Raw genomic sequence first — 15063 nt, forward strand, 5'->3', positions numbered from 1 at the left:
TGAGACTTGGGGAAAAGCAGCCTCCAACCACTTGCATGAGACTGAAACACTCAGCCAGTCCTCTGTGGCAATCAGCAGTAAAGCATTGAACAGTCCCTCAAACATTCAGGATAAGTTGCCAATTTCATAAAACTTCCAAGTACTACTTAATCTTGCCAATGTTGATTTTAACTGATCATATTAATAAAGCAAGCCCATGGGCAAACACACTTTAAAAATGGACAATAGCTAATTGTCCAAAATTACTTCAATCTCTGTAGTGTGCGTGAAAGGAGGGAGGAAGAGTCAGTTCTTTCCCATTAATTAATACTCCTAACAGACAACACTAGAGCCTGAAGCCTTTTAGCTGCAGGACAGGCAGGAACCAGAGCAGCTCATTCCACAGCAATCAGCATGTACATCCCAACCCTGGCCTTGAGCAGCCCCCTTCTGCTCTTCCCTGTGGGGAAAATGACAGAGTATTCCTATTATTGCCAACTGAGATATGGGCATGACAACCAAAAATACATAAATAGAGACAATGTTGGTTGCCTGCAGTAGGCCTAAGTAGGAGAAAGCAAAGAACATCTGCATATAAAGAGACATTACAATCTATGCAACCCAGGATTTTTCAAAACATTCCAGATCTTGCCCCAGTTTAACCACCCCTACTACTTCTCAATTTCAAATAAATGCAGAAGGAGAAACAAGAAAGGAAAGAAGGAAGGAAGTACCAAATTTTATCAAAGCACCAAAAGGATCACAGAAATATTCCTGCTTATCCTGCAATTAACCTTTGTTCTTTCAAAGGGCACTAAGGGTCCCACAAGTTCCCTTCTTCAAGGAGATGCTGTCAGAAAATATGAGGCAGCTTTAAACCAGGAAGTGGCAGCTAATCCTGAAGCACTTGAACATTGGAGAGCCTGAATTCTCATGGTGTTAATGTGCCCTTTTATTACCCTACTTGAATTTTTTCACACTGACCTCCAAGTGAAGATTCTACTGGCAACTGGTCATTTTAACTGGTGCACACTAATTGAGCTGGGAACTTGGGAAAGTGAGAGGCTCCTTTTTTCCAGCCTGTTCCTCCATATAAACCTCTCCACTGACTGCTAGGCCAAGGCACCAGCTTTTTTGCAAACAGTGTGTGACTAAGCTTCAGCTACAGAGAGAACAAAATTTTGGCCCAGAAAATAACTTATTTGCAGCTTTCAGAAGCAGAAAAAAATATTTTTAAATCTCTAGCAGTACCAATTGTGATGTTAAGAGTAAGAGGAGTTCAAAATGTAAATGTTCTTCTTCCTATTTGTGAATAAACTTGTGTGAACCATCTTGAAAATGCACCTAGATTTAATATTTGAAATCTCAGCATTATCTCAGATGGTTTCCCTCTTCCTGGACTGAGTACCAAAGCCTTTGGAGTTGAATTAAACCTGTACTAAGCAACAGAACATAATGAAGTGTTTTATCTTTATAAAAACTTTTGTGAGGAAGCATGAAACAGAAAGCTAAAACAAATTTATATCCTTTTAGACCTCAGTTCTACACAGATACACCCAAAAAAGCTCTGCTTTAGTTTGAGGCTTCATGTCTTTTGTCATGGAGAGGCAATCAAACCACAAGATTACTGGTTCCTTTTAATGAGGTATTTATTACAGTGATATTTAAACCTTAAATTCACTAATCCTCTGCATTCAGAGCTCCACAGGATGAATGTGAGCAAAGATATGGTTTAACCTGTAGGAAAGTAACATTAATAATAGAGCCTGCATAATATTATATTACACTTACATGACAGGGTAATGGAGAGTGCTTTTGTTTAGGAATTAAAACAACTTCTGTAATAACATATCAATTTTTTTTCCTGAACACTACTTGTTTGCCTCAAGAATTCCAGAGGACTGAGGTAATAGCTGTCTGAAGAAAGATGGTCCTTCTCTTTACCAACACACTTCTGTCAAGAATAACCAGTTATATTTTTCTCTAGGTTCTATTTTCAAAAAGCCTTTTTTTATAGTGGCAATATTAAATCAAGTGTTTAGACTAAACACATATTTAAATGTTGTTATGCCTGTGGGTATGTTTGACTGCTTAGTTAAGGGCAACAACTCCTTTAACAAGATCAGCTTGAACCTGTAAAGAGTTTCCAGTTGTGGCAGGCAATTTTGTACCAAACTGACTGTGCTGCTCTTCTCTCTGAATGCACACGTGCAGGGGAAAGACAAATACCCTTTCATGGCAACTGAAAGGGCTCAGCTACCAACACACACATTTCTTAAGAATGATCCACAAGGTAGTGGGACCTTTTCCAAGGCACTTTTCTTATTCTGTTCACTTGTAACCTTAAAAAAATAATAATTTCATATTTTCAAAAGCATGCACACAGGGGAGCGACTGATGACCCCGTTTCTCACCAGAAACTAGGAAAAATTTAAGGGAGGAAAAAAAAAACAAACACCACAGATAATTCAGGTTCCATCACCTACAGTTCCTCATTTCACAGAATCATTGAGGCTGGAAAAGATTCTGACATAATCAAGTCCAACCTTTGACTGGACACCACCATGTCAACTAAGTGTCATGTCCAGTCATTTCTTAAACACCTTCAAGGATGTTGATTTCACCACCTCTCCAGGGATCTCATTTCAATGCCTGACAACCCTTCCTGTGTAGAAATTCCTCTCAAAGCCCAACCTAAACCTCCTCTGGCACAGCCTGAGGCCACTTCCTCATCATATCCCTTGTTGCCTGGGAGAAGAAACCAATCCCCACCAGGCCACACCCTCCATCAGGTCAGAAAGATGTCAGGAATTTGGGTTTCCACTCCATAAAAGTAGAGCAACCAGAATTTACATGCAGAGCAATGTATGCAAGTCCCAGGAAGAATATATTTGGATTTGGATCAACTCTGAAATCTTCTAATTTTTCAGTTTGTTTACCAAAAAAAAGTATGCAAGTCAAACAACTTCACATCCAAATTGGCAATCTGCATATCCATCTGTGCTCACAGGCCATCAATTCAGCATGGCTTCAAACTCTGCTTATGAAATTAGAACCTTATTAATAAAACCCTAATTATATGTTATTATACCTGTGCATTTATTAACCATCCTTTTCAGATCTTGCCTACATTTTATCTGAAGTGAGAATTTGAGAAGTCCTAAACTGGCCATGGGAACAAGAGATTTATCTCAATATAAAGGTGTATCTTAGCTACTAGGCTATGGAAACTAGCTTCAGCCTGCTTGCTTTCATTTTGACCCCAAATATCATGTGGCTCCACCCCATAGTTACAAAGCTGCTAATAGGGAAGGGACCAGAGTTGTTCTAACTTTAAGGAGTAAAAAGTCCTCTATGGGATTTAGAAATTAGCATTTACAAAATGAGAACGCTGATGCTGCCTGTAACCTCAAAGCTCCATATAACTTTCCCCTCAGCAAACAACAAAATAATTAAACATAATTTAATAATTTAATTACATAATAAAATGTAAATGTACATTAAACCATTTTACCTTATCTCTTGCATAACACAAGCCATAAAATTCCATTACCTTATTTTTGCTCTGTATTCAATAGCAGCTTTTGACTGAACATCTTCTAGAGAGCACAGGGCAATTTTTAGCCAGGACTGCACACGGTCACATTTCTCCTGAACACCGGGGTTGAAGCCTGCAGAAATCTACTCAGAACAGGCCCTCTGATAAGAGGCTGCCTGTTTGACAAAGTAGCACAGCTGGTTCTGCAGTCTCCATTAGGAATGAGAGTGCATTTTCAATTTCTGCAAAAGGCATTGAGCAGCATTTGGAGGACAATCCCATTTGTACTTACAGAAGCCGCACCTGGTGCCCCCTTCGAAGATGAATCCGTTCGGGACAGCCCCATAGCGCCGCAGATCCGAGAGCTTCCACTGCCCCATGACACTGGGAGGAAGGTCTTTCACCAGGACAAGGATGTCATTGCAGAAATGCAGGGTAGCAGGCCCACTCTCTAGTTTTGTGCCAGGGGCTACAAAGACTTGAAATCTATGAACTATCAAATAAGGAAAAAAAATTACTACAGAATATACAAGTGTTATGTAAGTGATTCTGTTCAGCTGTGGTACTTGGAGCAAACCCTGCCCACACCATGAAACTCTGGCATAAAGATCTGTGTGGAGCCCAGACAGCCACATGTAAGTAGCTGTAAGGCCATTACCCTCTATTATGCCAGTTTAAGATTGGAAAAAATCCACCATATCTTGGCCTAATGCTACAAATTATTAAAGCTGCAATGCTACAATAATTTATCCTAAATCCTCCAGGCTAATCCCTATCTCAGATAAGTCAATCATCCAGCCCAGACTTCACTTACCTCTTCCATCCTTGCATCATTACATGGGTTGCTTTCTGTCTCCTCCTCTAACCTGTGTCTCTCCTTTCCCACATGCATACAGTAAAAATAAAATGGTGCTCAAAGAACCCAAAAGCCAAGGCTCAAAGAACTAAACAAATCTCTATCACTGACTCATCTGCAACCTTTAATAAACTGCTTTACTTCTTCCCTAGCAGTAAAAAGAGGAAAATTACATTTTTCCACCTTTGTGATTATTTCATGAGTTGGTGATGGTAGATGCCAAGACATTTTAATTAACTAGGAAACTAAGTGATTTATAAGTAACAAACACTTTTAGATATCAGTTAATTTTTTCATATTTCACATCCTGAATTTTAAAAGAGTGGAGAAAGAAAAAGAAACACCTATCTCATTCAAGTTTACAAAATCTAGGTTCAAATCCCAATTCCAGTTTCATCTATATTGCAGTATCCTTACCTAAAGCAGTTGTTCTAGGCTGGTCTTCCATTTTCTCTTCCAAGGCTATTGCATTCTGAATAATAAGTTATTGGGATCACTCAAATCTCAGTGTTTCAAAGGGAACAATTTAAGCGAGCAAGCATATAATTCTCAAACAATTGTTTTGACCTCCACTACTGTTCTAGTTTCTTTCATATTGTGATTAGACACAAAAAAAAAACAACCAACAAACAAAATAAAAACAATAAACCCACAACAAATTTGTCAAAAAACAAACAACATCTGTCTTGGTAGAGAGAAGCATCGAGACTCTTATATTTCCTGAAGGAGGTTTTTGATGGTGTTTATCAAGAAGCAACATAGATTTAGTTTTTGGTTATGCATCAAAGATCACACAAACGCTCCCTGCCTATGAAATCTACTGGGTAACTTCCAGGTACTCTCAGTTCTTGCATCAACTCTTCCCTGTTTCTTGCCCATGCCACTTCAAACATCACAAATTTCATCTGGGTCTGAGTCTTGCTTCTCATCTATCTGCTTGCTGTAATCTTAGTCACGATCTGAGCTGTAAGCCAACTCCTCATCTATGACATGCATTTGCTAAGTTCCCTGAGGCTCCAGCAGAATTAGCCACAAAGTCATTCGAGTGAAATGTGCAAGGAGACAGAGATAGATCTAACTAACCACAGCTCTGCTTACAGCTCTGCCAGCAGCACTGCTAGGGAGCAAATCAATAGGCACACCATGTCCCCTTTTGGGCACGCAGTTGTTACGCAATCTGCTTAAACATCAGCTATCAAAAAGACAGCAAAACCATCATGATCAATACTGCTCAGAAAGCAATCTTTAATGCCATTTGTACTCCTCTACCCAGAATTTTGCTGGCAATTAAACCATGGGAGAAGCAGCATCAAGACTCTTTCTGCTTCATAATTGAGGAATGAAGCCCACTCTTCACACTATCGGTTGCAAGTTACAACAGCTGCTGGAAACAAAGAGCTCCAGCCCAAGTTCTAGACCACTGTCAAAATACAGCATACCGAACTCTGAACAAAGCCAAAGTAAAAGGAAAAGCATATTTGAAAATAAAACTTTTCCCATACACTGCCTTCGGGATACATTGGAATTTTTTTCAAAATTCTTCCCAGCCTTTGGCTTCTCTTAACTCTATAAAAAAAATTGTGAAGACATAGAGCTGAGTACATCCCTGAACAAAAGGTAATACTTAAATCCATCACTTTCTTCAGCCCATCTTTTCTTTTTCACAGCTATGCACTGACCTGCAGTACACTAACTTCTCAAAATGAGTTGTGAGCCCAAGCACATTCCAGGAATCACATCCACCTCATCTGCTAAAAACTGAGAGAAAACACTGGGAACTCCAGTGTGAACGCCTCCATTCTGTGGTCCTCATTCAAGAACAGTGTCAGCTCCTTTCACTTTTTTTTTTGCTTCCCAGACTCTGAGGTCATCTCTCCCTTGCCTATTTTTATCATCCAGCCACCTTATTTTCAAGGCACACAAAGGCACCCTTACTACACTTTAAGAAAAAACACAAATCACCATCCTCTCTACATCTTCTCTCTTTTCTATTCCTCTATACTCAAACTAGACTCCCTTTGACTTTGTTCTCCTAACTGAACATGCACTGAAAGACAAAATTCTGAAAAAAATTTCAATGCTTTGGTTTATTCTCCCACTCCTAAGATTTTTTGCAATTTACTTTAAAAAATTATTGCCAATTCAACCAATTACACTTGTTTTCTTACTTCTGCATTTCTTCACTTCCACACACACAAACTCTCCCACTTCACCTTTACTCCATGGCTGCACATGTCATAATCCAGTAGGCTCTATTCCTACCTCATTCACAGCTTTCCTTGAAAAAAACTCTTCACTGCTTTTGCATGTCCTCCATCCCCAACCTTAACCCTCACACCCAGACTGACATTACTCCAGCACTACATCAGTGCAAGATCATAAAAAACAGACCTACTCTGTTGTATTCAAGTACTCCTTCAGCTTTTAGGACAAGTCAATGCTATATATAGGTCTCAAACCTAGTTAAAACAAACAAACAAACAAAAAAAAAACCCAGCACTGGAAGACTGTAGAGCTGTATCATCAAAGTGCACCAACCACTCCAGCTACTCATGCTTGTATTGTTCAGCAACGCCTCTAACCTTTCCTGTTATGCAAGGTTTTATATTTGATAGCCCTGAGAGGTACATCCACACATCTCACTTCTTATAGTCCTACATATTTTTACTGTAAAATTCCCAGGCCATCTTCTTTCTGCATATGTACTGCAAAGGAACGAGCCACAAACCCAACAGATGGCAGAGCATATGTAACAAATGATAAAGATTGCTAATGTGTGTCTCCCACACACCTACCCTCCTTCCCTAGTTATGACTAAACAAACATAAGACAGATACTATGGATTACCAACATTATCACTCTTTGTTCACCACAGTACATTTTAGAGCTGCTAAGCAAGAAAATAAAATAGGAGGAAAGAGAAAGGTGAAGTTAGCTGGAAAGAATGTGTCTGATGACACTCCTTGGGGCAAAAAGTCTCTTTCTGAAATGGCACACTAGCAGCAATGAGAATTATCAATGCATCACCCAGTAGGCAGCTCAGCAAACTGGGCATGAACTGGCAAAGTTCTACTCAGGACTTTGCATCTTTTAATTCAGGCTTCCCCTGAGTCCTTTTGCCAGAATCCTTGAGTCAGTTGTAGGACCAGAAGCAGAAGTTTGATCACTTTGTTTCAAAGCTACACACCATCAGTGTAAAAATCAAAACCCCAAGTTAAGAGCTGTCATAGTTACCCATCAGTGCTGGCTGGTACTGTAGTCAAAATCTATTGGATATACCTGCTTTAACATCTAAGGGGGAAAAACAGTTTGTCCACTCTCAAATCAGTGACAGTCTTGTCCTGAACTGTTTTATTTGCATTTTAGCTTCACTGTTCTTGGGTTTTTTTATCCTGTGGGGGGGAAAAAACAAACCAGTGTGAGAAGACAAAGGTTACCTTCCCCCAGACTGTAGCGTATTCGCACATCCCAGGCGTACATGGTTTCCTTGCTGTCAAATCCCAGCATCACAACCTGGGACAGACAGATGATGGCGAGCGTGTGATTCAGGCCCTCATAGGAGAGCCCAGGATCCAAGCCACAGATGTCTTCTAAGGTCATGCTGCTCCTCTCCTTATGCCCTTTTGCTCGTTCAGATTTATCCTTGTACACCAGCATGAGCAAACAGTCTAAAAGGAGCAAAACTGTCAGAGATGATGATGCAGAGCACAGACCGTAACAAATTTCTCAGCACTCTGCTGCAATACAAAGGAGCTTTAGACAACTGCAGGATCAGCTTGATCAAGTCAATGTAAAACTCTGATTTCTTTTCCCAGCCCACCCCCAGGCAGTTTATAGTCCTCATTTTCAGGAAGCAAACATTGAAGGTGAGTTCTAAGAGTTAAACTGCAGGCTCAAAAATAAGGAGGTCAGTAATAAATCTTCCCTCTTTTATTCAAAGTCCAGAGGCATTTCAGATCCTCTCCTGAGTCCGGTGGGCACTGACTCATTAATTCAGAGCATTAGGAACTATGCTAGGATAGCTGTTCACATTACAGCCTCTAAAGACCAAGAGGCTATTGTTGTCTGTATTTTCATTAGAACATACTGAACCACAAGTGAAATTCTTACAGTAGCTCACAGATTACCCAACCACTAAATGGCAAGCAGACTGCGCTGTGAGATTGCTCCTGTCAGCTCAGGTTTCCCAGTTAAATGCTACACAGCAGCCATTGCTAAAAATGATTATGTGCCACACCTTCTTTTATTTATTTATTTTTTAGTGTTTGCTTGTGTCACCAGTTGTTATTAACCCCTTCCCAGAGGTGTTTATTACACAGTAACCATGCAACGGAAGAGACCAGTTCAAGTGCCACATGGGGAAAGCAAGCATTCCACAAGCAAACCCAAAAGGAAAGGGGAGTCACCTCCCCCACCTTTTGCATTTATGACAAAAAGCAGCTCTCTTTCCCCCACATTCATTTCCTACCATACAGAATTCAGATGTAGATGGAATTAATGGTCAATATCAAAGCTGCAACATCCACAGCTCAAGCTTAACTAAAAACCACAAAAGACAAAGACCCCCATGCACCATTTTATAAATACTGGGGCTGGTGTTCCCAGCCCCACTAAGGTGCCCTGCAGCTCTCAGCTGGGCAAGGGACTGGCAAAATCTCCACCCACAGAGATGAAAAATTACTGAAAGGCTGAACTGTCTGCTAACTAATGCAGAGCTTTGCATGGATTCCCAATTGTCTTTGTGCACCTGTTAGCAAAAACAGCTGCAACCACGGTATTTAAACATTCTGCAATACAGTTGTGTGTCTGAAGAATGGCTGTGGTTTACATACCAAGAAAAGCAGATCACCAGGGGCTTTTTTAGTAAACCTGGCTAGATTAGCTAGAATAAAAATAGTATTTTTGAGGAATATTATCAGTCAGGCTCCACCATCTACAGCCTTCAAAACTGGCTCACTCACAATAAAAACTCAGGCCCATGTTCACAGGTCTATGTACTAGCTCTATGACCAACAGATGCCCTTTCACACAGGGAGATTTCACAGATTTAAATGAGGTGCAGGTATTTAAAACACTAAAATATGACTGTAACAACTCAGGTAACAAAGAATTACTTACAAGCCTTCAATCTTTCTGGCAAGAGCCAGGAAAGGCTGCCATGATCCATTCTGCAGCAGTGCAGATTCACGTTTTCCAAGTTGGGCAACATTTAGCCCTGGAAAGATGTACTTTTGGGCCCAAATGTTTTCCCTCTTGGGAACAGATGGGGAAACCTGAAGCCTACTTTTCCCTCTGCAGCAGTAAAACATCAGCTCTGTGTAACATTTTCAATTTCCCCTTCAGAAGCATGGAAACGATCTTTTTTTTTTTCTCCTTCCTTAATTCAAAATGTCATTTTATTTTTAAATTGAAGTGATATTTTCTGTCAAAACACTGATAAAAAATAACTACCGAGCTTACAATGTCAGGGGGTTTTTTTTGGTGGTTTTTTTTTTTTTTACAGCCAGCAGTCACCCTGAAAAAATAAGTTCAGCCGAGAAAATTTAAAAAAAAAAAAAAAGAAAGAAAAAGAAAAAAAGAAGTGCATTTTTAACCGGCACCAAATCCAATGTCTGTGCCTTGGAAAGTCACTTTCCCGTTGTTTTTAGTGAGGGCAGGAGCTCGTTCCGAGGCCGGACGGGGCTCCCGGGCAGCGCAGCTCCGGCACGGCCCCGCCAGGGCTCTGCGGGCACTCGCCCCGGGGATCCGGGCAAGCTGCGGGGCCCCGAGCCCCGTCCCCACCGCCGGGCCCCCCTTACCTGCCACCGGGGAGGGCTTGCGCAGCACCAGCCACCTGCTCTTCCACTGCAACGAGAGGCAAAGGGACAGGGTTAGCCGGGGCCGCGCGGGGGAGAGCGGGCTCTCTCCCCTCAGGGCAAGGGGCGGCGGTCGGGGACCCCCGCGGGCCGAAGGGGCGCCGGGAGCGGGGACCTTTTTTCCGTCTCTCAACTTGACGTGACCCTCCACCACCACGGAATCCGTCATCTTCAGTCATGATTCCGGACAGCTGCACCGGCTCGCTGCGCCCGCCCCGCGCTCCGGCCGCCCGAGGGGTCACTTCTAAAATAGCTTTATTAGGGCCCCGCGCGGGCGGGCGGCCAGCGCGGCTCGGCCCGGCCCGGCCCCCGACCGGCCGCCTGGGCAAAGGGGTCTGCGGACCGTCCCAATGACTCTTTGTTCACGTGTTTTACTTCTGGCTTGCGGCGGAAACTTGGATTTTTTTATCACTTTTTTTTCCCCCCAGGGTTTCAGAGCGCGAGGCGCGGCCCCCGGAGCGCAGCGGATCCGCTCCGGGCGCGACCCCCGCCCCGATCCGGCTCCGGACTTTGCCGCTGCCCGCAGGGGCTGCCCCGCGCCCGGGCGGCCGCAAAACCCGCACCGGACTCGTTGTGTGGAGCGGGGCTCGCCTCTGGCTGGCCAGGACGCCCCCTTGCCGCACCTTCCTTACAATGCCCAATTCTCACTTTTCAAAAGTATAATTACAGCTCTCCTTGGCTCCCAGAAGACGCTGCCAACTACCCCAGATAAAAATACTCTTCTCACTTTTTTTTCCCTCTTTGCAATACAACTGTCACGAGATAACAACCCGCTTACACCACACCAGAAACAGCTACAATTAATAGAATAGGATGTGTTAATGATGTCCTCAGATTTATTTTCACGAGCAATGGACTAATTAGAGTCCATTATTCCAAAAATACTCCTGCTGCATCTTATTTGATGGTAATTAGTTCTTCAGCGTTTTTTAAACAGCACTACAGCACATTTTTCTTTCAGCAGCATAATAGAAGGGGGTTTTTAGATGTTTGCATTTATTTCTTCCTTTTAAATCGGTCAGTTTCCATGGAATAACATACAATTTAATAAAACCATCTTTTAAGTGTGTTTCATAATGAATTAGGGAAGTGTTTGTTCAACTGGCTTTGCATTCTAATTCAATTTCAATATAGAGTTCAGAAAAATATCAGATAAAATTTTACTAGTACATTTGAGTCTGGTTTTCATTTTTACAAAGGCAATAATCACTTAAAGGGGGTGAAAAATATGGAGAATTAGTTTCCATGGGGTAATGCTCAACAGAAAGGCAGGGGGCAGATGCTGGAGTGCTCCATAGGAGTGAGACTGATGCCAGGGTGGGAGAGGTCAGGACATCTCTCAACCTGGACATCTCCTTGCCACCCCTACTCTGTGCTTGTAATACTGGGTTAGTCACCTCCCAGCTGAGGCTTAAATGATTTTCATTTAGTTCCACCCCACCAATGCAGTCACAGTGGATAAACAGGCTGCTTTGAAAGCCACAAATTAATTTTAATGCATTCAAAGTATTCAAATTAGTATCAGCCAGAGATCTGTCATTTAAACCTTTGAGGGCAGAAACCAGACCATTCAATATATTTTTTAAAAGTGTGTTATTATTTGTACTGGTGTTGCTGTGTACTGATACAAGCAGCATAGATTTTGAAAACAGGACAGCTAAAAAAACTCTACACTAATTGTCAGAAACACCAGTCTAAGACCTTTCCTATCAAACAGCCACCTTCTTTACTGCAAGGGAAGACCAAGAGAATATACACAACACGAAACTGCAAGATCAAAACTGTGCACAATGGGGATAGATGTTAATTTCAAAGTGAAACTGAAGTCACAGAACAGATACAGACATTCAGGATGGCTTCATCTTTGAGTGGAAACCTGTTCCTGATGAATCCCTTCCAAAGAAGAGCAAATAGTTCCTTCCTGCTGATGCAGTATTGTTTCAGCTGCAGGTACAGTTAGTCCTGCCACATGGTTATATTAATTTTAGGGCATTAAGAAAGCCAGACTCATACTGGAAATGACCAGGGAGGCAGAGCCACATAAAAATCGTCAGCTTGGTTTGAAATCAAGATCCCAGAGGTGGACATTAATATTTCAAGCTAGCATTTAGTGCCTCAGAAAAACAAACTAAAGGCTTCAATCCTGGGAGTCACAGTATCAGTAGCTGAAAAACATACCCAGGTGCTTACATCTGCCTACTGAAAATGTGTGTGACACTTGCATTAAACTGGGAGAACCACCAGCTGAAATTGACCCTTATGGAGAAATTTTCAGATATCTTCCAGCACAAAGTGTTATTTCATCTTTCTACCAGCTCTCAACCTCCAGAACAGCCTACAGAGGGATTCAAAGATCTTTATACATAACAGACTAAGTTCAAGAAACAGAGGGTAAATGTTTTTATTAAACAGTTTACATCATTTATCTAGATTAGCATTGTTGTATATTTGTACTTACACAGATGCAGGTTTTGGTTATTTTTCCTTTAAAAATCTCTTTTAACTCTAAATAACATTCACCACTACTAAGAAACCCATGAGGACACTGCAAACAAAAAACACATCTGAATATCTAGGCACCGCTTTAAAATTCTATTACTTTAAAAAACAACTTTGCTTGAAAAACTTAGGAGAGTTCATAAATGTTCACTGCCAGGGGAGAAATACATTTCACAACACCTAAATTAACACATCTGAGATGGCTAAAGGAAAAAAAAAAGAAGAATTTTCCATTCTTTGTCAGACTTTTTCTGTTGAATCATTTTCTGGCTGTTTTTGCTCATACAACTGAGTCCACTGCCTCTAAACATCTGTAAATATTGTAATAATTGCTTTTGTTGGTCCCATAACAATTCCATAGGCCATGACAGTGAAGCCTGTGGTTTATGATATCACCAAATCCCTAAGGAAAATGTCAAGCTGCACCCCAGCCGTCCAGTTGAAAAATCTGTTACGAGAAACCTCCTTTCTGAATTATCTAAATAGTTGAACAACTGTTAGTACAAAGCCTAAGACATCTTCAAAACACTGTCAACTTAAAGAAACATTGAGGGATTTATCAGCAAAGTGAAGTGTTTCCATTGCTATCCTCAGGGCAAGGAGCAGATCACAGTCTGCAGAAGGTCCTGGCTGTATCAACCTAAATCAGCTGCTCCAGATAACAACATTTTTCAGGAAGACTTTGAGCTCTCAGGAGGTGTTGCATTAACCTTGCTGGAAAATTGCACCCCAGATTCAGCAGAGCTCTGAGGCACGTTCCTGATTTTACGTCAGTGGAACACAGAAATATGTTTATATCAAAATATGCTTACGTGTTTGGTTGAAACAAAACCTAAACCCTCTGGTTTCTTTCCCCAGACTTGTTGCAGTTAGCTGAGGAGCAGCTTTACCTACCTTGTTCTCTTGGTGTCTGCTGCCCTAGCTCCAAGAGATCATTTCTCAGGGAGATGGAATTTCATTTTTGATTCTCCTGTTTATTTTTTTACTTCAACTGAGAATACAAGGACAGTACTGTTGCAGGTTGGTTTGGGGGCTGACAGCTCCACCAGAAACTGCAGAACAGATCAAATCCCTTTTTAGGTAATCCACCAAGCAGACAGAGAGTTGCAGATTTTTGTGCACTGTCTCAATATGTTTAAGATATTTTTTATCAAGACAAATAAAGGCAGTCATGTGTGTTGAGCAATCCAAAGCCCTTGAATGATAGATCAAGGCAGCTGACATCAGATGGAGCAGGGCTGCTTTTGGTGGCCTGACTTGGAACTGCTAAGAATTACCACGAGAGTTTTCATTCCAGCTTATAATAAAATATATGCCATTTTAATAAAACCAAAATACTCCAGAACCCTGCTTCAAATGTTAATGTATTTAACTATTCAACTAGTTTTTCGGGGGCCTATTTTCTCATTAATCCACTGGACATAGTTTGTCACTCTTGTGTATACTCCAGGTTTGTTGACTCTGCCACAGCCATCTCCCCAGCTGATAATTCCATAGAGGTAAGAGATGTCATTTTCCTCACAAGCCAGAGGTCCACCAGAATCTCCCTGCATCAAAAGTAAGCAAAGGTTATCTAATTTGATAGAAAGCAGTCAGAAGATCAGTTAGGGAAAGTCATAAAATAGGAATTATTGCACATGAGATTTAAACTAAAAAAAAAACCAAAAAAACACCAGTTCACTGAAGTTTCATTATAGAAAGCATTTTTAGTCACATTCAAATATAATGGTGGATTTTTAAAACTATGCATTAACAAAAGCATCAAAATATCAGATTTTGTTTAAAAACATGAACATTTTAGATTCAGAGACCTACTGAAAAGCATGGTTGATGTAGATAATTTTTAATGGAAGTGAACAAGCCTTTGGGGCTTGGCACTGCGTTGTAATATCAGCACTGCATGGAAGGGTTACATGGGTGCATTTGGAGAGTTTCTCAATGCAGTTTATTGCAACTTTCAGAGAACATGAGAGTTTTCAAAGAAAGATGTTGCATACAGCCACACTTTGGGACTGTGGGATTCTGTAATTTTATGTGGCATATGGGGTTTTGCGTGTGTTTGAATTTGCTAGTGAGTATTTATCTCGTCATTAAACCATAAACTGAAAAGCAGCCCAAACTACACTACAGCAAGGGTTAGTTTTGAACATTTCTACTTATATTAAACCTTGAAAACATTCAGGACAGGGGTTTTTATTATTTCTGTTACTCTTAGATTGACTTTCTAGAGAAATTAAAATGCTATAAGTTAAAAATGTGACTTAGTAAATGGTACTGGTGAAAGCAGCCATCACTCTAGTTATTTGGGACCAAGGAGAAATATTTTTTTCCTATCT

At 41.1% G+C, this 15063-nt stretch overlaps 2 protein-coding genes across 2 annotated transcripts in view; both read right to left on the reverse strand.

Moving 5' to 3' along the window:
• Positions 1–10397, reverse strand: part of DOK7 (docking protein 7) — a 55985-nt gene extending 45588 nt beyond the window's left edge. Inside the window, exons 1-3 of the mRNA XM_066549215.1 lie at positions 10172–10397; positions 7811–8041; positions 3810–4010 (exon numbers count right to left, since the gene is read on the reverse strand). Coding sequence (XP_066405312.1) covers positions 3810–4010; positions 7811–8041; positions 10172–10397 — 658 coding nt within the window. The remainder of the gene's footprint in view (positions 1–3809; positions 4011–7810; positions 8042–10171) is intronic.
• A 3706-nt stretch (positions 10398–14103) lies between these two features.
• Positions 14104–15063, reverse strand: part of HGFAC (HGF activator) — a 38895-nt gene continuing 37935 nt past the window's right edge. Inside the window, exon 14 of the mRNA XM_066549216.1 lies at positions 14104–14274. Within this exon, the coding sequence (XP_066405313.1) occupies positions 14104–14274 (171 nt within the window). The remainder of the gene's footprint in view (positions 14275–15063) is intronic.

The sequence above is a fragment of the Molothrus aeneus genome, chromosome 4, assembly GCF_037042795.1.
Source record: "Molothrus aeneus isolate 106 chromosome 4, BPBGC_Maene_1.0, whole genome shotgun sequence".
Lineage (NCBI taxonomy): Eukaryota > Metazoa > Chordata > Aves > Passeriformes > Icteridae > Molothrus > Molothrus aeneus.